This window comes from Hippopotamus amphibius, chromosome 4, assembly GCF_030028045.1.
Source record: "Hippopotamus amphibius kiboko isolate mHipAmp2 chromosome 4, mHipAmp2.hap2, whole genome shotgun sequence".
Lineage (NCBI taxonomy): Eukaryota > Metazoa > Chordata > Mammalia > Artiodactyla > Hippopotamidae > Hippopotamus > Hippopotamus amphibius.
Window position 1 is genome coordinate 163,445,857 of NC_080189.1, and position 15,035 is coordinate 163,460,891.

Below are 15,035 nucleotides of genomic sequence, written 5' to 3' on the forward strand. Positions count from 1 at the left end.
TATGGTTACACAGTTTCTCCCCTCTATCATGCTATTTCCTATTATACTTGTTCGTCTGTTTTGCTTTGTTGCCTACAGAGCCAGAGCTGTGACATCAGAATCCCAGATTTGCATTCCTGGCCTAATATTTCTAGTTAAGATTTTTTATATGTTGAAGAATATGTACATTTTATTCGAGTCACAATACTGCAGCTACATATGTGGCTTAATAAAACCTGATAAATACATATTTAAATTTGAAAAACACAGGTGGTGGATATTTGCATTTTAAAAGGATTCTTCCCTTTACAAAAGGATCCACTGCAGGGTTCCATTAAATATCCAATTCCTCTTAGTGCATTTATCACACAGTCTAATTTTCCAACATTTGATTTATATGTCACTCTAAAGGGGTAGCTCTCAAGTTCTAGTGAGCATGAGAATCACTAGTGCAACTTATTTAAAATGCAGATCTTTCCAGCTCCTCCCAGGAGCTGGGTGGAGCCCAGGATCTTCACTGTTAATAAGTATCCCCAGGTGGTTGATGCGGGTGGGCTGTGACATGTGCTTTGGGAAACACAGCTTTCAAGAAACATGTAGGACATAAATGGGGCCCAACCATAGGGGCTTCTCCAGGGCTTTGAATACCCTCTGACTACCAAGTGTCCCATTTCTTCTTCATTTGGTAAATTTTTGTTTACTCTTCTGCCTTTCTTCTACTCACACCTTCCAGCTGCCAAGCATCTTTCACTGCAGGTACTGAAACGTTTGTCCTTTCATTTAAAAAAAGATCTCCCCCAGCTTTATTGAGATAACTGACATATAACATTGTATAAATTTAAAGTATGTAGTGTTGATTAGATACACTTACATGTTGCAGACACCTTCATTTCATCACAGTTACCATTTCCTTTTTATAGTGATGACATTTAAGATCTACTCTCTTAGCATTTACATTTCAAGTACACAATACAGTACTATTGTCCTTTTATTTTTAACCGCCGTTTTGCTCTTTGGATCTTCCTTATTCTCGTTTCTTAATGCTGACAACCCTCCTGTGAATTTACACACCTATTCTCTTCTGGTTCCATCTTCCAGATACCCCGCCTGCCTGCCCCAGACCCTCCCTCTTAGTGTGCTTGGTCTGGATGCTGAAGGCTATGGTTTGGTCCGGGAACATCAGGTGTTTTATGAATAGTTACTTCTGAGGTTTCTCTTAGTCAAATCTAGTGCCCTTTGTTCTTTCTTCTTATTAACCCCTCCCATAAAAGAACAAAAATTAATTTTTTAAATAAAACAAATTATGAGAATGACTTGCTTTGGCATGATTCCATTCCTCTATGAGTATTAATATCCTAGGCCTTGAGAAATGAATGCCAGAAATGTGCATTTAAAATATGATTATAGTTTAATGAAATATGTTTAAAAAAATGACTCCATGACATTTATGGTGCATGTATCTGTGTATTTAATATATCATTTTTTAAGAGTTTTTTTTATGATGTGGACCATTTTTAAAGACTTTATTGAATTTTTTACAATATTGCTTCTGTTTTTATATTTTGGGTTTTTTGGCCACAAGGCATGTGGGATATTAGCCCCCTGACCAGGGATCGAAACTGCACTCCCTGCATTGGAAGGCGAAGTCTTCCATTGGACCTCCTGGGAAGTCCCATATGTGTTTTATATATCATTGATCTTTAAAAAGTCGGTTACTTGACCCATATTTTGCCTCTGATTACTTTTCTAAGTCTCTAGTAATCTCCAAAGACATTTAGAGATTTCCATACTTTAGAGATTTTTCCCCTTTATTAATCCCCTATATCCCTGAATTTTACTCTGGGTAAAGGTTCTGTGGGGTGATCTCCAAATATCTCCAGTAATAATAAAATCAGTGGAAGAGCAAATAGCCCGCACAGTTGGCTACTGGTTGGAAATCTTTTCTTTTAATAGATTTATCAGGGCTTATGCTTCCCTTGAAATAATGAGCTCTTAAGAGCCTTGTTTGACTCCCATAAGAACATAGCGAGAGGTTGTGCTATTTGTTTATTGGGACTTTGCATACCTCCTTTAATCTGCTCAGTGCTCAGCTAGGCCTCTGTGATCAAAGGTGAGGGACTTTCTAGGAACGGTTGGAGGAAGGATGGAAGGAAGGGGTATGGTTGTTACTGGGTGAAGATAAGGATCATATTGGGATACTTTTAGGTTGTCTAATCAACTCTTAAAAGCAGGAACTCATTTGGTCAGTTCAGTGTGGTTCAATTTTTGTAGAAAACACTATTGTATCTAGGGGGGAATAGTTGGATGGTAATCTCTGGGTGTGGGATTACAACTGATTTTTTTCCTTTTTTCTTTTCTGAATTTTGCAAAGTTTCTACAGTGACCATGTATTACTATTAAAAGCAATTTAAAAGAAAGAAACCTACTTTGCCCAACATCTGGGTCTCTTTCCCAAGGGATCTAATCTTTAATAGATTTATCTCAAATCCTACCTATTGCATAGAACAATGGTGAAAGGAAAGTTCTCTTGATGCGGCCCAGAAGTTCAGCAAAGAAAAGACTCTCCTTGAATTGGATAGCCCTGGACGTTCTGCCCTTATCTCAGTGCTCATTGCATGCTCCTGACTGTGTGTGGATGCCCCTGGCACTCCTTCCACTCAAGAATTAAAAGAAGATTGCCTTGCATTTGGGATTCTAACTTTGTCTTCTTTCTTTTTTCCTTCCCTTCCCCCTCCTCCTCCTATTCTCCCCTCTCTTCCTTCCTCAAGGCCTCTCCCACCTCATGATGAGTGAACAAGGTAGGTGCTCTGTGCTTGTGGTGATGCAGCTGCCTGAATTGCTTGCCGTTATGCCTCTGGCTGGTCGCTCAGAAGCCTCATCACCCCTGGCAGGCCATTTGCTGCCTGTCCCTCCTGCCATGGGCCACCCTGTGGTGGGGGGCACCTTTCCAAGCGCATCGTGGTTTCCCGCCCCCATCATCCCCTTGGCTTCTCCATTCTGCACCACCATTTGTCATCCTGGGCGCTGGCCCTGCTGGGCTGCCTCCGAGAGAGAAGCATGAAACAAGCCATGACGGTGTTGATAATGGGGGTGAATGAAGCTAATTTCAGAGCAACAGAGCGGTTAACTTCTTCCCTAAGCCCCATGCTGGGGCCCCAGGTTGGGGGAGAGGAGCTGAGCTTCTCTGAATTTCACCCTTGAGTGAAGGTTTGCTTTTTTGTCTTCCCCTCCATCCCACTGCCCATCGTAATGAATTTTAGTCCCAGCCCCGAATGGTCAAAGGAAACCCTTGGGAGTTTGACTGCTTTTGGTTTTGTATAAAAGCAAAAACCACCGAAAGAACATGCTAATGTCCTCATGGCAGGATTCTAACTCATTATACACCCTGAAGAAAACTGCATATAAAGATCTGTAAATTCAGCATCTGCAACCTAAAATATTCAATTATGCAGGGAATGAACTGTGCAGGAAATTCAGCTCAGCTAAGCACAGGGTGGGCTGTGAATGAAGCCTTTTTCTCCTAAATAAAAATTTTCCATATTATCAGCCCAAATCAGGATTCAAGAACTGAACCTACTTAAAATTGTCTTTTTCTTCACTGTTCAATTGCTACTATTGTGTTTCTTCTGCGCTTTGGGATGATTGCAAGATTGGTCTACCTGCCTTGCCCTGACACCAAAAGACTGTGCTTTAATTTCTCTTGTCTATTTCTTTTCAAAATACACATGGGACTCAGTGCCTTTTTTCAAGGACCAAAGAAAAGGGGAAGGAGGGAGCATTTCCGTGTTCTACTGTTTTTTTTTTTTATCTTTTAAGCACTATAGGGCAGCACTGAAAGGCAACTCCCCCCTCCCCAACACCCCCATTTTCTTACACTTGACCTATCAGACAGTGTTGCCATAAAGGGAAGTATATAATCAGATCCAGGAACCACCCGGGTCTGAGAGAAGTTTGTTCTTGGTGTGCAGGTAGCTGCAGAGGTGGGCTATTGAGGGCATCACGACTTGATAAGGCAGGACAAGGAGGAAGCACACTTTTCCAATAGAATTACCTCCAGACCTGAGCCAAGGTCCATGATGTGGGCTCTGGACACTTCAGTGAAGACATGGTCTGGTATAGAGCAGATGCCAAGGAACAGACCTGGAAGGAGGGGGGCAGGTGAGCTCTCTGGTGTTAGATGGGGCTCTGGAAGAGGCTGAGATAAAGCCTCTCTATTCTTGCAGGTGAGTGAGAGAAGTTATCTCCCCACAGCAGGTTACTCTGAAGTGATATGAGTAGGGAGTGCTCTTTATGTCGACCTAGTATCTGGGTAGTTTGACAGTTATGCATATCTCTACAGAGTGGGAAGACCCAAGTTCTATGAATTGCTGAAATTTAGTGGCCTAACCTTGATAACAAGTTCCACCAGAAAAAGCAGGCCCTCAGAGTCCTGATGACAAGGTGCCCTTCTACAATCTCTCATGCTCCCAGGTGCCCTTTAGGAGTCCTAGCTTTTGCAGTGGTTTGGAGGTCTGAGCGTCTCATAAGCCTGATGTCATAGAATAGAGTCTAGGTAGATGAGATAGGCTGGTGAGGACTTCTTTAATTTTGATTCAGTTTTTTTCAGACCCACTGTTGCAGCACAGGCATTTTGCAGGGCTAAATCTCAACAATGGTGTGAAAAGCATTTGGAGAACCTGTATTGTATACCTTACTCCCTTTTCCACTCACTACTCAACTTCTCTTGGGTACCCAGCATTGAAGTGTACAGGAGTAGAGAATTCAGATACTCCCGTGTACACATACTCTGGGGGGGTAAGTCAGGAATCTTCTAGAAAAAGAGTCTTTAGCAATGAAATAATGACACAGAGATATTCTGAATTCCTCTTTAGAGAGGTTTTCAAGAAAGGATGCAGAATTCTTCTGGGTGGTCAGTGGCACTAAGATTTTAAAGTGCAATTTGCAGTTTAATTTGTTTTTAAGAAGGTCCTTTGACCCCGTTCCTCCTCCTCTCATTCTTTTCCATTTTCCACCCCTTGTCTGATCTTCCCTTGTGATGATTACTTAAAAAACCAATACTCCTTTCCTTTTCCTTATTCCTTCAACATGAAAGATATTTTTGTCTGGTTCTTGCAGAACCTCCAGAATTTGTTTTCAATGCCCATAAATACGTGTGGAAATACTTATGTATGTTGTGTGTGTACCGCCTATCCCTGTATGTTACACTCTTAGTCTTCAAGACTCACATTAATGTTGAGAAAATACAGGAGAACTTTGCTTCTCTGAAACTTTCCCTAAAATATTTTACATTGGTTAAGTGTGTGCAGTTTCACATACATGTGGCTATGCAGTGCTTTTGCATGCAGACTTGGTCATGTTTCTAAGGATGGGACTGAGAAGAAGCTTATGGGAAAAAGCTTAAACATGAAGCTGACAGAAGCAGCCTTGCTGGTCACACTGTTTAAGCTTCACATCATGCATTCGTTTTGTGCTGCCTTCTCAAGATTATACTGCTGTTGCCATTACTATCGTGGGTTTTGTTATGTGTATTACATTTCTTTGTGTGTCTACGGTGTGATGATGTTTTACTCTCCCTGCTCTCTTTCTCTCTCTCTCTCTCTCACCGCCTCCATTGTGGACACCATGCTTCCCCTACTTAATTGGACCTTCATTTCTGTAGGTAGAAGTAAAGGTAGAGATCTTTTTATTTTTATCATTATAACTATCAATCTGCCTTCTGAAATATTCATGTATCCAAGGGGAATTGTTGATTCTGATGAATACAGTCCAGATTATAGCAGTGGTCTTAACAACTAAAAAATAAAAAGTCAATGCTATCATTTTCCTTCAATGTACTTCATATTTGATGGTTGGGGATCGTTCTGAGTGGACCTGCCTCCCTCTAAATCCAGGATGAGCCTTACCCATTGTGGTGTGCTGTTTCCAGCAGAAATGGGGGCTCTGAAAGTGGTTGTGCAGTGTGGGGAAGATATATTTTACTTAAACCATGATATTCTAAGATGCCTCCAGTAAATGTATTAAAGGGTTGGGGAAGACGTGCCAATGTTTCTATCACCTGGGGATACCTGCATTCAGGGATAACATCTGTGAGGGAAGGATGATAGATGAGAAAGGGGGAGAGGATTGGTGAATGGCTTGAAATTTTCTTTAATGTGAAATTTGGGGGATATTTATTGCTCTTTTATCTTCTGTGTTATATATCCTGTCTTTGGGGGAGTGGAAGTTTTCTGGTTGGGGGTGATGAGCTATGAATGGTGGGACTGGGGTGTGGGAGAATATATGAATGACAATGCATTACATCATAAGGAGAAAGTGGAGAGAGACAATACTGGATTTTAACTTACCAAGTCCGCCTTTTGCCGGGTAGGCTGGGAGAAGGGGAGGTGCTGAGCAGGTGCGCTTGCTCTGATGCTCTGACATGCCTTTCAGTGCTTCACACCTTTGGGTACCACAGCTCACTCATCCATTCCTAATCAAAGTTGTCAGAGACCCGAGCCTGGAGAACCTGGCTCACCTGCTCAAATTGGATTAGCTGTTCAGGACTGAAGGGAGAGGTTAATTGATAAATTATAAACATATATTTGCATTTGGTTCTCTCCTTTTCCTTCCTAACTCTCCAGTCTCTATCTCTGTGATGCCGTGTGCCACTGCTTCCTATAAAGATTGGCAAATAACAGAAGTAGGAAATGTGAATTCCGGTGTGAGGATGTTGAAGAAAGATGGGGCTGACAAGATATTGAAAATGTTGATTTGATGACTACTCTGAACTGGCTCTCTCTCATTTGACTTTTATGCCTTTCTGGATTTTTCAAAAGTTATGTATGGTTACCTTGGAAGCAGTTCAGTCCCTTCACTTTGGGTCTGGTCGATTGCCTATTCCAGAAATCTGTCATGGGGAACCCTTACCTTGTTACGAGCTTGGTACCTATTGAAAGGAGCTGGGAAAGGGGGACAAGAAAGAGGAATAATGATTGAAAGGATACATCTGGCTTCCCCTTCCACTTCTCTACTTATTCTATTCAACCAGAGTCTTCTAGTGGTCTCTTCATAGGCAAAGTTACCAATTTTTACCCAGGACACAACCTTCTTGAAGCATGTGGCACTGTCACCTCTCTTCTCCTGTTGGCTTCTATGAAAACACATTAGGGTCACTTGTCCCCCCCACCCCCAACCCCAACCTCAGGACCTCTCTCCTTCTCTCTCCCTAATCCCCTAAATCATCCCGTAACATAGATGTCTTTAGTGGTTTTAGATTTTACATGTGAGTATCTTATTTCCTTTCTCGGCCACTGCTGCTACCACTGATTGATCGTTTCCCAGGTGGCAGCCCCTGTGGCATGTGGTTTCTGTGCCTCATCGCACTAAACCCTCACAGCTGTCTTATGAGGTAGATGACAGTGTTATCCTTGCTCTGTGGATAAGTAGAACAAGTCTCATAGAGTTAAATAACTTAAGTCAGATGGCTGCAAAGTGGAAACGAAGCTCAGAATCTGAGCACCTAACCACTACTCTATACTGACTCTCTTGGTTCCACGGATGACCTCCATGAATATGCTTCCCAACTGCCTCCCTGGCACAGACCTGGGTCACGTTCCAACCTGCCACTTTGCATTCTTAGGAACACATGTCCATATAAACGTACCGTTACCTCAATATTTAAAGTGAACCTTCGTACCATCTGACCACAAACCAGCTTCCCTATTTTTGTTAATGGTTCCCTCATCTTCCTTATCACCTGGGCTTGAACTCAGCAATTGCTTTCTTTTTCCTTCTTTAACTTTCCTATTCCCAGGTGATGTTAAGAGAGCCTGTGGAGTTCCTTTTTCGGAAATGTCTTTTGCATCTCTACTTGACATACTGGTTCAGTTCCCAGTTAGTCCTTTTTAGATTACTGCCCTAGCCCAAATAGTCTCTGTTCTCTTTCCAGTCTGTCCAGTAACTGAGAACTGCTTATGCTCTGTTGTCCCCCATTCCCCCATATGGAGGGCAGGATTAGCTATCTCACTTTCAAAGCCGCCCCTAATATAACCTTGTTTACCTTTAACCTTCTCTGCTGTTAATCTTTGATGCAAAGTTGCTGCCAAATAGGATACCAACTAATCTTACTGGACCTTTTCTCGTCTCCTAGCTTTACTTATTCTGGGTATCTCCACTATAATAGCTCCTCCTCACCTTGTTTCTGCCCACTGAAATCATACATGGATTTTATTTCCTAGTTGATGCTTTGAGTGTTCTGTATGCTCTGTTCAGAGATGAGCCCTCCTGCCATGTTCCTCTCCAATATTTTATGTTAAACTTATTTGAGAATTGGGCTACTCCCCTCTACTAGATTGCAAGTACGTTGAAGACACACATATTCATTTTTTAACACCCAGTTAGGTCTAGCATAGGAGGTTATACCGGCAAGAGACTCAAAGTCTCTAATCCTTCTTATCCTGCTGCCAGTCATCTTCCTAAAAGTGAAAATAAAGCAAAATTAAAGTTAAATCGGATCATGTAGCTCATCTGCTCAAAAGCTCTTGATGGATTCTCAGTGTATTATTGTCAATGTGCCTTCTCAGCTTTATTTTCTGCAGTAACACAGCCCTCTCTGCACTATCACCCCACCAGACCCCTGTCTCCTAAAGTCAACAACTCACTCTGCCGAAATCCGCACTATGGTTTCCTGCCTCAGGCTTTTACTCAAGCTCTACTCCCTTTCTTTCTTTCTCTTTCTCTTTCCTTTTTTCTTTCTTTCTTTCTTTCTTTCTTTCTTTCTTTCTTTCTTTCTTTCTTTCTTTCTTTCTTTCTTTCTTTTCTTTCTTCTTTCTTTCTTCCTTATAAATTTATTTATTTATTTATAAGGTCTTCATTGCTGCACACAGGCTTTCTCTAGTTGTGGCGAGTGGGGGCTACTCCTCATTGCAGTGTCTTCTCTTGTTGTGGAGCATGGGCTCTAGGCATGCAGGCTTCAGTAGCTGTGGCACGTGGGGCTCATGGACTCTAGAGCGCAGGCTCAGTAATTGTGGCGCATGGGCTTAGTTGCTCCGTGGTATGTGGGATCTTTCTGGAGCAGGAATTGAACCCGTGTCCCCTGCATTGGCAGGCAGATTCTTAACCACTGTGCCACCAGGGAAGCCCTACTCTCTCTCGAATGTCCTTGGAACAGCCTTCTCCCCCTTATCTCTCTTTAAGGCTCAAGCTTCCTAAGTCCTCCAGACTTTGTTTCTGTTACAAAGTGCCTAGGCCAAACTGTCCTGAATCAGACTTACCCAAGTCACCCCGGTCCCTAAAGAACCTGCACCCATACCGCACTTTGCTCAGTACTTTGCCCAGGGTTGTACACAAACCTATGCCTCTTGTCACTATGCTCATTACCCCAACCAACTGAGCAAAGGAGTCCCAGAGGGTCCTGGAGGGAGGCCAGATGTTCTGGCTCCAGTTCCCTCCTCACTCAGGCCCTCTCATGGCTCTGTATGTGCAAGTGACAGAGGGAAATGATCATAGATTACATCAGAATAAAGGTGGGAAAGGTCTTTGGATATGTTCTTAAGAGCTTGTCAGAGAAAAGAATGCCTCAGATTTTGTCACTGTTTTAAAGCTGAGTGATGAAGCAGTAAACATGTAGCGGAAAAAAATTGTGAAGTTAAATCTACAAAACTGAGCAGTATGTTTAGGCTATAATGATGATCGCCACATTCAGGAGGTCACTGGGCTGCATTGGGCCAAAAGCAAATGTGACTTTAACTACAAGTAGCTGACCCAGGAGTTCTTCAGCAATCAGCCTTGGTCAACTTTTTTGACTTGATTTTGACCACCTTTGTTTAAGTCTTTAGAGTGTGTCCCCCCTTTTCTTGTCAGTTTGGGGACTGACCATTCTGGGTTAGATTACCAAATACTTTCCCTTAAAATGAACTTGGAGGAAGTGTTGCAGATTCAAACGCCTGCAGGGGCTTGACAGGTATAGGAGCTGATCTTGTGGTAAGAAAAGTCCTAGTGTAAGATCTACAGTAGGGAGTGGTGGGGCTTGTGGCAAACTGGAAAGCACAAATCCCATCAAAGGCAGCAGCCTCTACTCTGCTCCAGCTGCTGGCTGCAATGCAAGAATGCAGGCCCACTGTCCCCAGAGCCTCAAGATAATCCAGGGTAGATTTGATAAAAATGTCAGCTCAGGGCATCTATACATATATATACACATAAATACACACATACACTCACATGTGCCAAATGATTTGGCCCATGAACCACATTTTTTTTTTTTTTGACCTTTGTCTTGAGGAGTAAAGTATTCCTCCAAGGTTTCTTGCTGAACGTCAACAGTGGGAGGTAATTTCTTGGCAGCATGCTTGATTAATTAACTCTTTGCCCACAGCAGTGGTCAGGGCACCAGGAATATTTCCTACACTTAGCACTACTGCCAGGGATCCTGATCTAGGTGTTGGTTGAAGTTAGTTTCGTAGAGTGGAGTGGGCATAGGTGGGGAGGGAATGGAGAATGCCTAGAATGACCAAGAAGAGAGGTCGCTGACACCTTCAATAATTGCTGAGAACCAGCACAATTTGCAAATAGTGAGGGTGGCTGGGAGGCATTTAATTCCTTTTTCCTTTTGCTCTACAGAAATTTTTTATCTAGTAGACTAGATAGTGCTGACCCTAAGTTTACTTTAATCCATCAGATTTTAGAGACCCCTTCCTATTTATTTAAATGTAATCTTTCCCCCTGTAGATTTGATCATTGGCCTTTTAATGCTGAACTGATCAACATTGGCCAAACTGGAAAGAGATAATTAAGCTACATGAACTTGAAAATGATTTCATGTAGATTATATATTTTGCTGGTAATAACATTAAAAAAGCTGATTTCAGTAGCTGAGGCCCCTCTTGTCTCTGTTAGGACTCAAGAGCCCTGCAAATAAGTTACTGCTTTGATAGCCAACTGTTTATGCAAATTAGCAAATGCAATGCCAGCTACTAATTATGAAAATAAACTCATCTGTGCTCTATAAATATCTAATTATAATAAAATAGGGACAATATTATATGTCCATCTCTTGCCTCATCTGTTTCTCATCCACTCTTAACAATGAGTAACATCACTTTGTTTTTAAAAGAAATCTGTTTTCCAGGGTTTTTTTTTTCTTCTTCTAATGTTTTGAAAGTTGCAGGGGAAAAGTAGATTTATTTTAAACACAAGAAGTAAAATTGCCTAATTTTAGCAACTCTGTGTTTTTGACAGTGATGTCTAAAATGGTGCTTTAAAATATGAAAAGTTTTTCCCCCTTCCCTGTTTAGAAATTTTCATTGGATATTGAAGAAATTTTTTAAGAGCAGTTGTTTCTTGGAGCATTTTTAAAAATGTGTAAATGTGAACAGTAGATTTATCAGTAAAATGAACAATGGATCAATGGGATGTTTCAATTAAATTCCAATTGGCATTATACATAGAGGAAAATATTTCTCAGGTTTCTAACCAACATGTCTATTTTCTCCTTCTCAATTATCAATTTGGATTTGGTATTTATGCACAGGTTTTGTATCTATGTGTATATATCATAGAACACTTTCCCCTCAAAGGTGCATGGTGATCTACGTACTTGTATAGACTTTTGCTTATCAAGGCAAGTTGGTTAATCATAAAGGACATATAATTTTCAACTGAAGATCTGTGTTTATACACATATAAACCTAACTTTGATAACATCTACAGGATGTTTTATTAAATTGTATTATCTTTATGACACATCTCTTTTATAAAGAATTCAAGCAAAGTGCATTTCTTTATGTGCTTAGGTTTGTATATGCCACGGTCTGCTTTTCAGGTGGGGAGGGCAGTGTCTGCACATCTGGGTACAATTTGTCCAAATACTTCTTAATAGGTTTATACTGGTTGATTACATGTAGCTTCCGTTGGTAGAGTACTAAAAATAATTGGTTCCACTGTGATATGCATCTGAAGTTAGCAAATTGTCTACTTTAACATTTGAAAAGCAATGGTTATTCAGCATTCAACAAATATTGACAGAGAGCCCACAGTGGGACAGGCCAGTTGCTAGGTGTAAAATACACAGGGCTGACCAAGGAAATATGGGCCCTGCCCTCTGACAACTTGCTAACAGTCAATAGAGTTTGAAAATCGTTTTCAAATGTAACAACCACCTCTCCTTCTAAAGCCTTAAATAAATTCTGTGTTCAGCATATTATTGTATATGTAGTCTTAAGATGATTTTGTTTATTTATTTCAAAGGGAAACAGTCAGGTAACAATTCAGTTAGTTGACTCACCCACCTTTTCACTTCTCAGAATCAGAAAAGAGAACTTGCTCTGTATGTAAAAATGTTGGGCATTTTTCATTTATTTGTTTATCTTTATTGAGGGACCACATGCATGGTATAAGTAAAGCATACAAAATCCATACTGTGAAGCCTACAGCTTAAATATTTTTTAACCTATATACACTCATGTAAATACCATCCAGACTGAGATATGCAATGTGTCCATCATCCCTTAAGGTTCTGTCCTGCCTACCACTTTCTATCGTTTGTTTTTTAATAAATACATTTTATTCTCCCTACTTCCTTTAAAACCGTGTGTATGCATGTAGTAATCAGCAGGCAGTCTCCAGGTTGCTTTAATTTTCATTAAGAAGGATTAACCTTGCAAGACAAGGAGGCATTGTGGTTTTCACTGTGTGTAAATAGAGGCAGAAATGTTGCCCTCTGGTGAGGTGGAGCTTTGCCCTGTTTTTGATGATACTAAGGTTTCCCTCTACACAAAGAGAATATCTAATTGATATCATTGAGTTTTTCTCTTTTTTCCTAAGGCATTTAGTGGTGAATAGAACAGCAGAGGTAGAAAAGACCATATGCTTTGTAAAAAGCCAGACTAATAGCACTTTTTGATGGACGTCTGATTTTAAAAGTGCCGCATCTTTCATTAAAATTTACATATAAAGTAAGGGCAGGCACAGTGACATGAAAGCTAATGCAACTTGCACATCTTGACATAATAACAATCACAAGAAACTGGAGATCCCAGATGGCAGCTTGGCCTTTGCCATCCTTTTAATAAGCTACTAACTGCTAATTATTTCACTCTTTTGGGCAAGTTAATTTACTGTTGACTCTTAAAGAGATACTGCTCTTTTTTCCCCCCAAAGCTGCACAAAATAGCTCTTTTCACCTGGAGCTGTGACAAGTGCATCCGTGCAGGTTGGAAGCTTTCCAGCCAATTGGAACAATGACGGCGAGCACTGGTGTGGAAAATGTCGCTGAGTAAACAATATTTTCTTGGATCCTTTGAATACAGAGCATATTTGGCTAAGGATCCATTGTGTGTGTGTGTGTGTGTGTGTGTGTGTGTAAGTGTGTAACAGCGATACTTCAAACAGCCAATACAGGGAGAAGATCTGAAATTTGGAGCCTATTTAAGAGTGAAAGAACAGCTGCCTTTTAAATGGTTGCTAATTCTGACAATTAATGCTGTTTTGTGAGTGTGTGATTTTCTGTGATAGCCGTTAGGAGGGATGATGGTGTGTAATAGCTCATTTCCTAAGCCTTATGGTAATGCAGCATAGCAAAGACCAGAGAACTGAAAGAAAACCAGGTCCCACATGCTCTGGAGCCCTTTGAAATAAAATGCCTGCAAAGCATGCTTTTTTCTGTACTTCGACTTCCTTAGCATGATTTTATATTTTAGCACAGACACAGATTATTGAATGAATGATGTGCAAGTGGGCTTGGATGCATCAGGAGTGAGTGTTTGGAAAAGAACCTTGTTTGCAAGGAGCTGTCTAATAATCAAAATATTTACTTAAAGATAAGCTAATGACTGTTCTTGCAAATGCCGGCAGATCCATTATTGAAATGAGAGTCAGTGCTTTGGCTTGATACTATCCAAAAATAAATCTCAAACCTCAAATACTAGTGTGTGTGTGTGTGTGTGTGTGTGTGTGTATGTGTGTGTGTGTGTGTGTGTATTACACTTCTCCCCAAACAAAATAAAATGTGTATCAAACAACAAAGGTTGGAAAATCTCTCAACCCGTTTTCTTGAAATATTTAAACTGAACTTGTGTCTTACTATGACCAGTTGCTCCTTGTTGCTGTTGAGAATCACTAAATGGCTTAAAGTATGCACTGAAAAAAACACCGTCTTGAATTATTGGTGAGATCTCTGAACATGAACTGATAATGTGAGTTTCATAGTCTAATATATCTATAGTGACAGGCATGTTACACAGCTGATGGGAGGACTGTGGAATTCAATCAATAGTAACCATTTGCTTATTAAGTATAGAGAAACTGGAGACTTTTTTAAATAAATAAAATTACTTTATTTATTTATTGGCTGCATTGGGTCTTCGTTGCTGTGTGGGCTTTTTCTAGTTGTGGTGAGCGGGGCCTACTGTTCGTTGCGGTGCTCGGGCTTCTCATTGTGGTGGCTTCTTTTGTTGCAGAGTGTGGGCTCTAGGTGCACTGGCTTCAGTACTTGTGGCATGTGGGCTAGTAGTTGTGGCTGATGGGTTCTAGAGAGCAGACTCAGTACTTGTGGCTCACAGGTTTAGTTGCTCCGTGGCATATGGGATCTTGCAGGCCCAGGGCTCGAACCCGTGTCCCCTGCATGGCAGGGGGATTCTTAACCACTGCGCCACCAGGGAAGTCCTGGAGACATTTTAAAATGTTATATTTCTTGAAAGCTAATCACTTGGTTTCAAAATAGCCCCAAGGAAAACCCAAGTGTGTGTGAATTGAGGGAAATTTTGTCATCTTTCTGACTCTGATATCATATAGTGTGTTTATCCAGATTGCCATTTTCTGAAAGAATTTTGAGAAATGCTAATAATATTTCAAGAAAAAAAGAGTACAAGAAAAATAAATCCTTAAAACATAGGCTTAAAACAAAATTAAACAGGTTTTTTGAACTTAGGACTTCTTAGAGTCTTTGTTACGACAGTGCAAAGTTTGAATCTCTATGAAAGAAAATATAGTTTTCAAAGTTACCCAAATTTATTTGACCTGAAATCCTTTTTTGCAATTTACATTTTGGATGAGGATTGTTAGAATTAAAGCTAGTTTTCAGA

The 15,035-nt window shown here is 40.7% G+C and overlaps 1 protein-coding gene across 4 annotated transcripts in view; it reads left to right on the forward strand.

Moving 5' to 3' along the window:
* NRXN3 (neurexin 3) overlaps positions 1–15,035 on the forward strand; it is a 1,504,067-nt gene that overhangs the window by 48,097 nt on the left and 1,440,935 nt on the right. For 2 of the 4 annotated variants that reach the window (XM_057731261.1, XM_057731262.1), the window contains exons 3-4: positions 2,748–2,777; positions 5,639–5,650. In XM_057731261.1, coding sequence (XP_057587244.1) covers positions 2,748–2,777; positions 5,639–5,650 — 42 coding nt within the window. The remainder of the gene's footprint in view (positions 1–2,747; positions 2,778–5,638; positions 5,651–15,035) is intronic. The other 2 variants (XM_057731259.1, XM_057731260.1) reach the window with 1 other exon arrangement.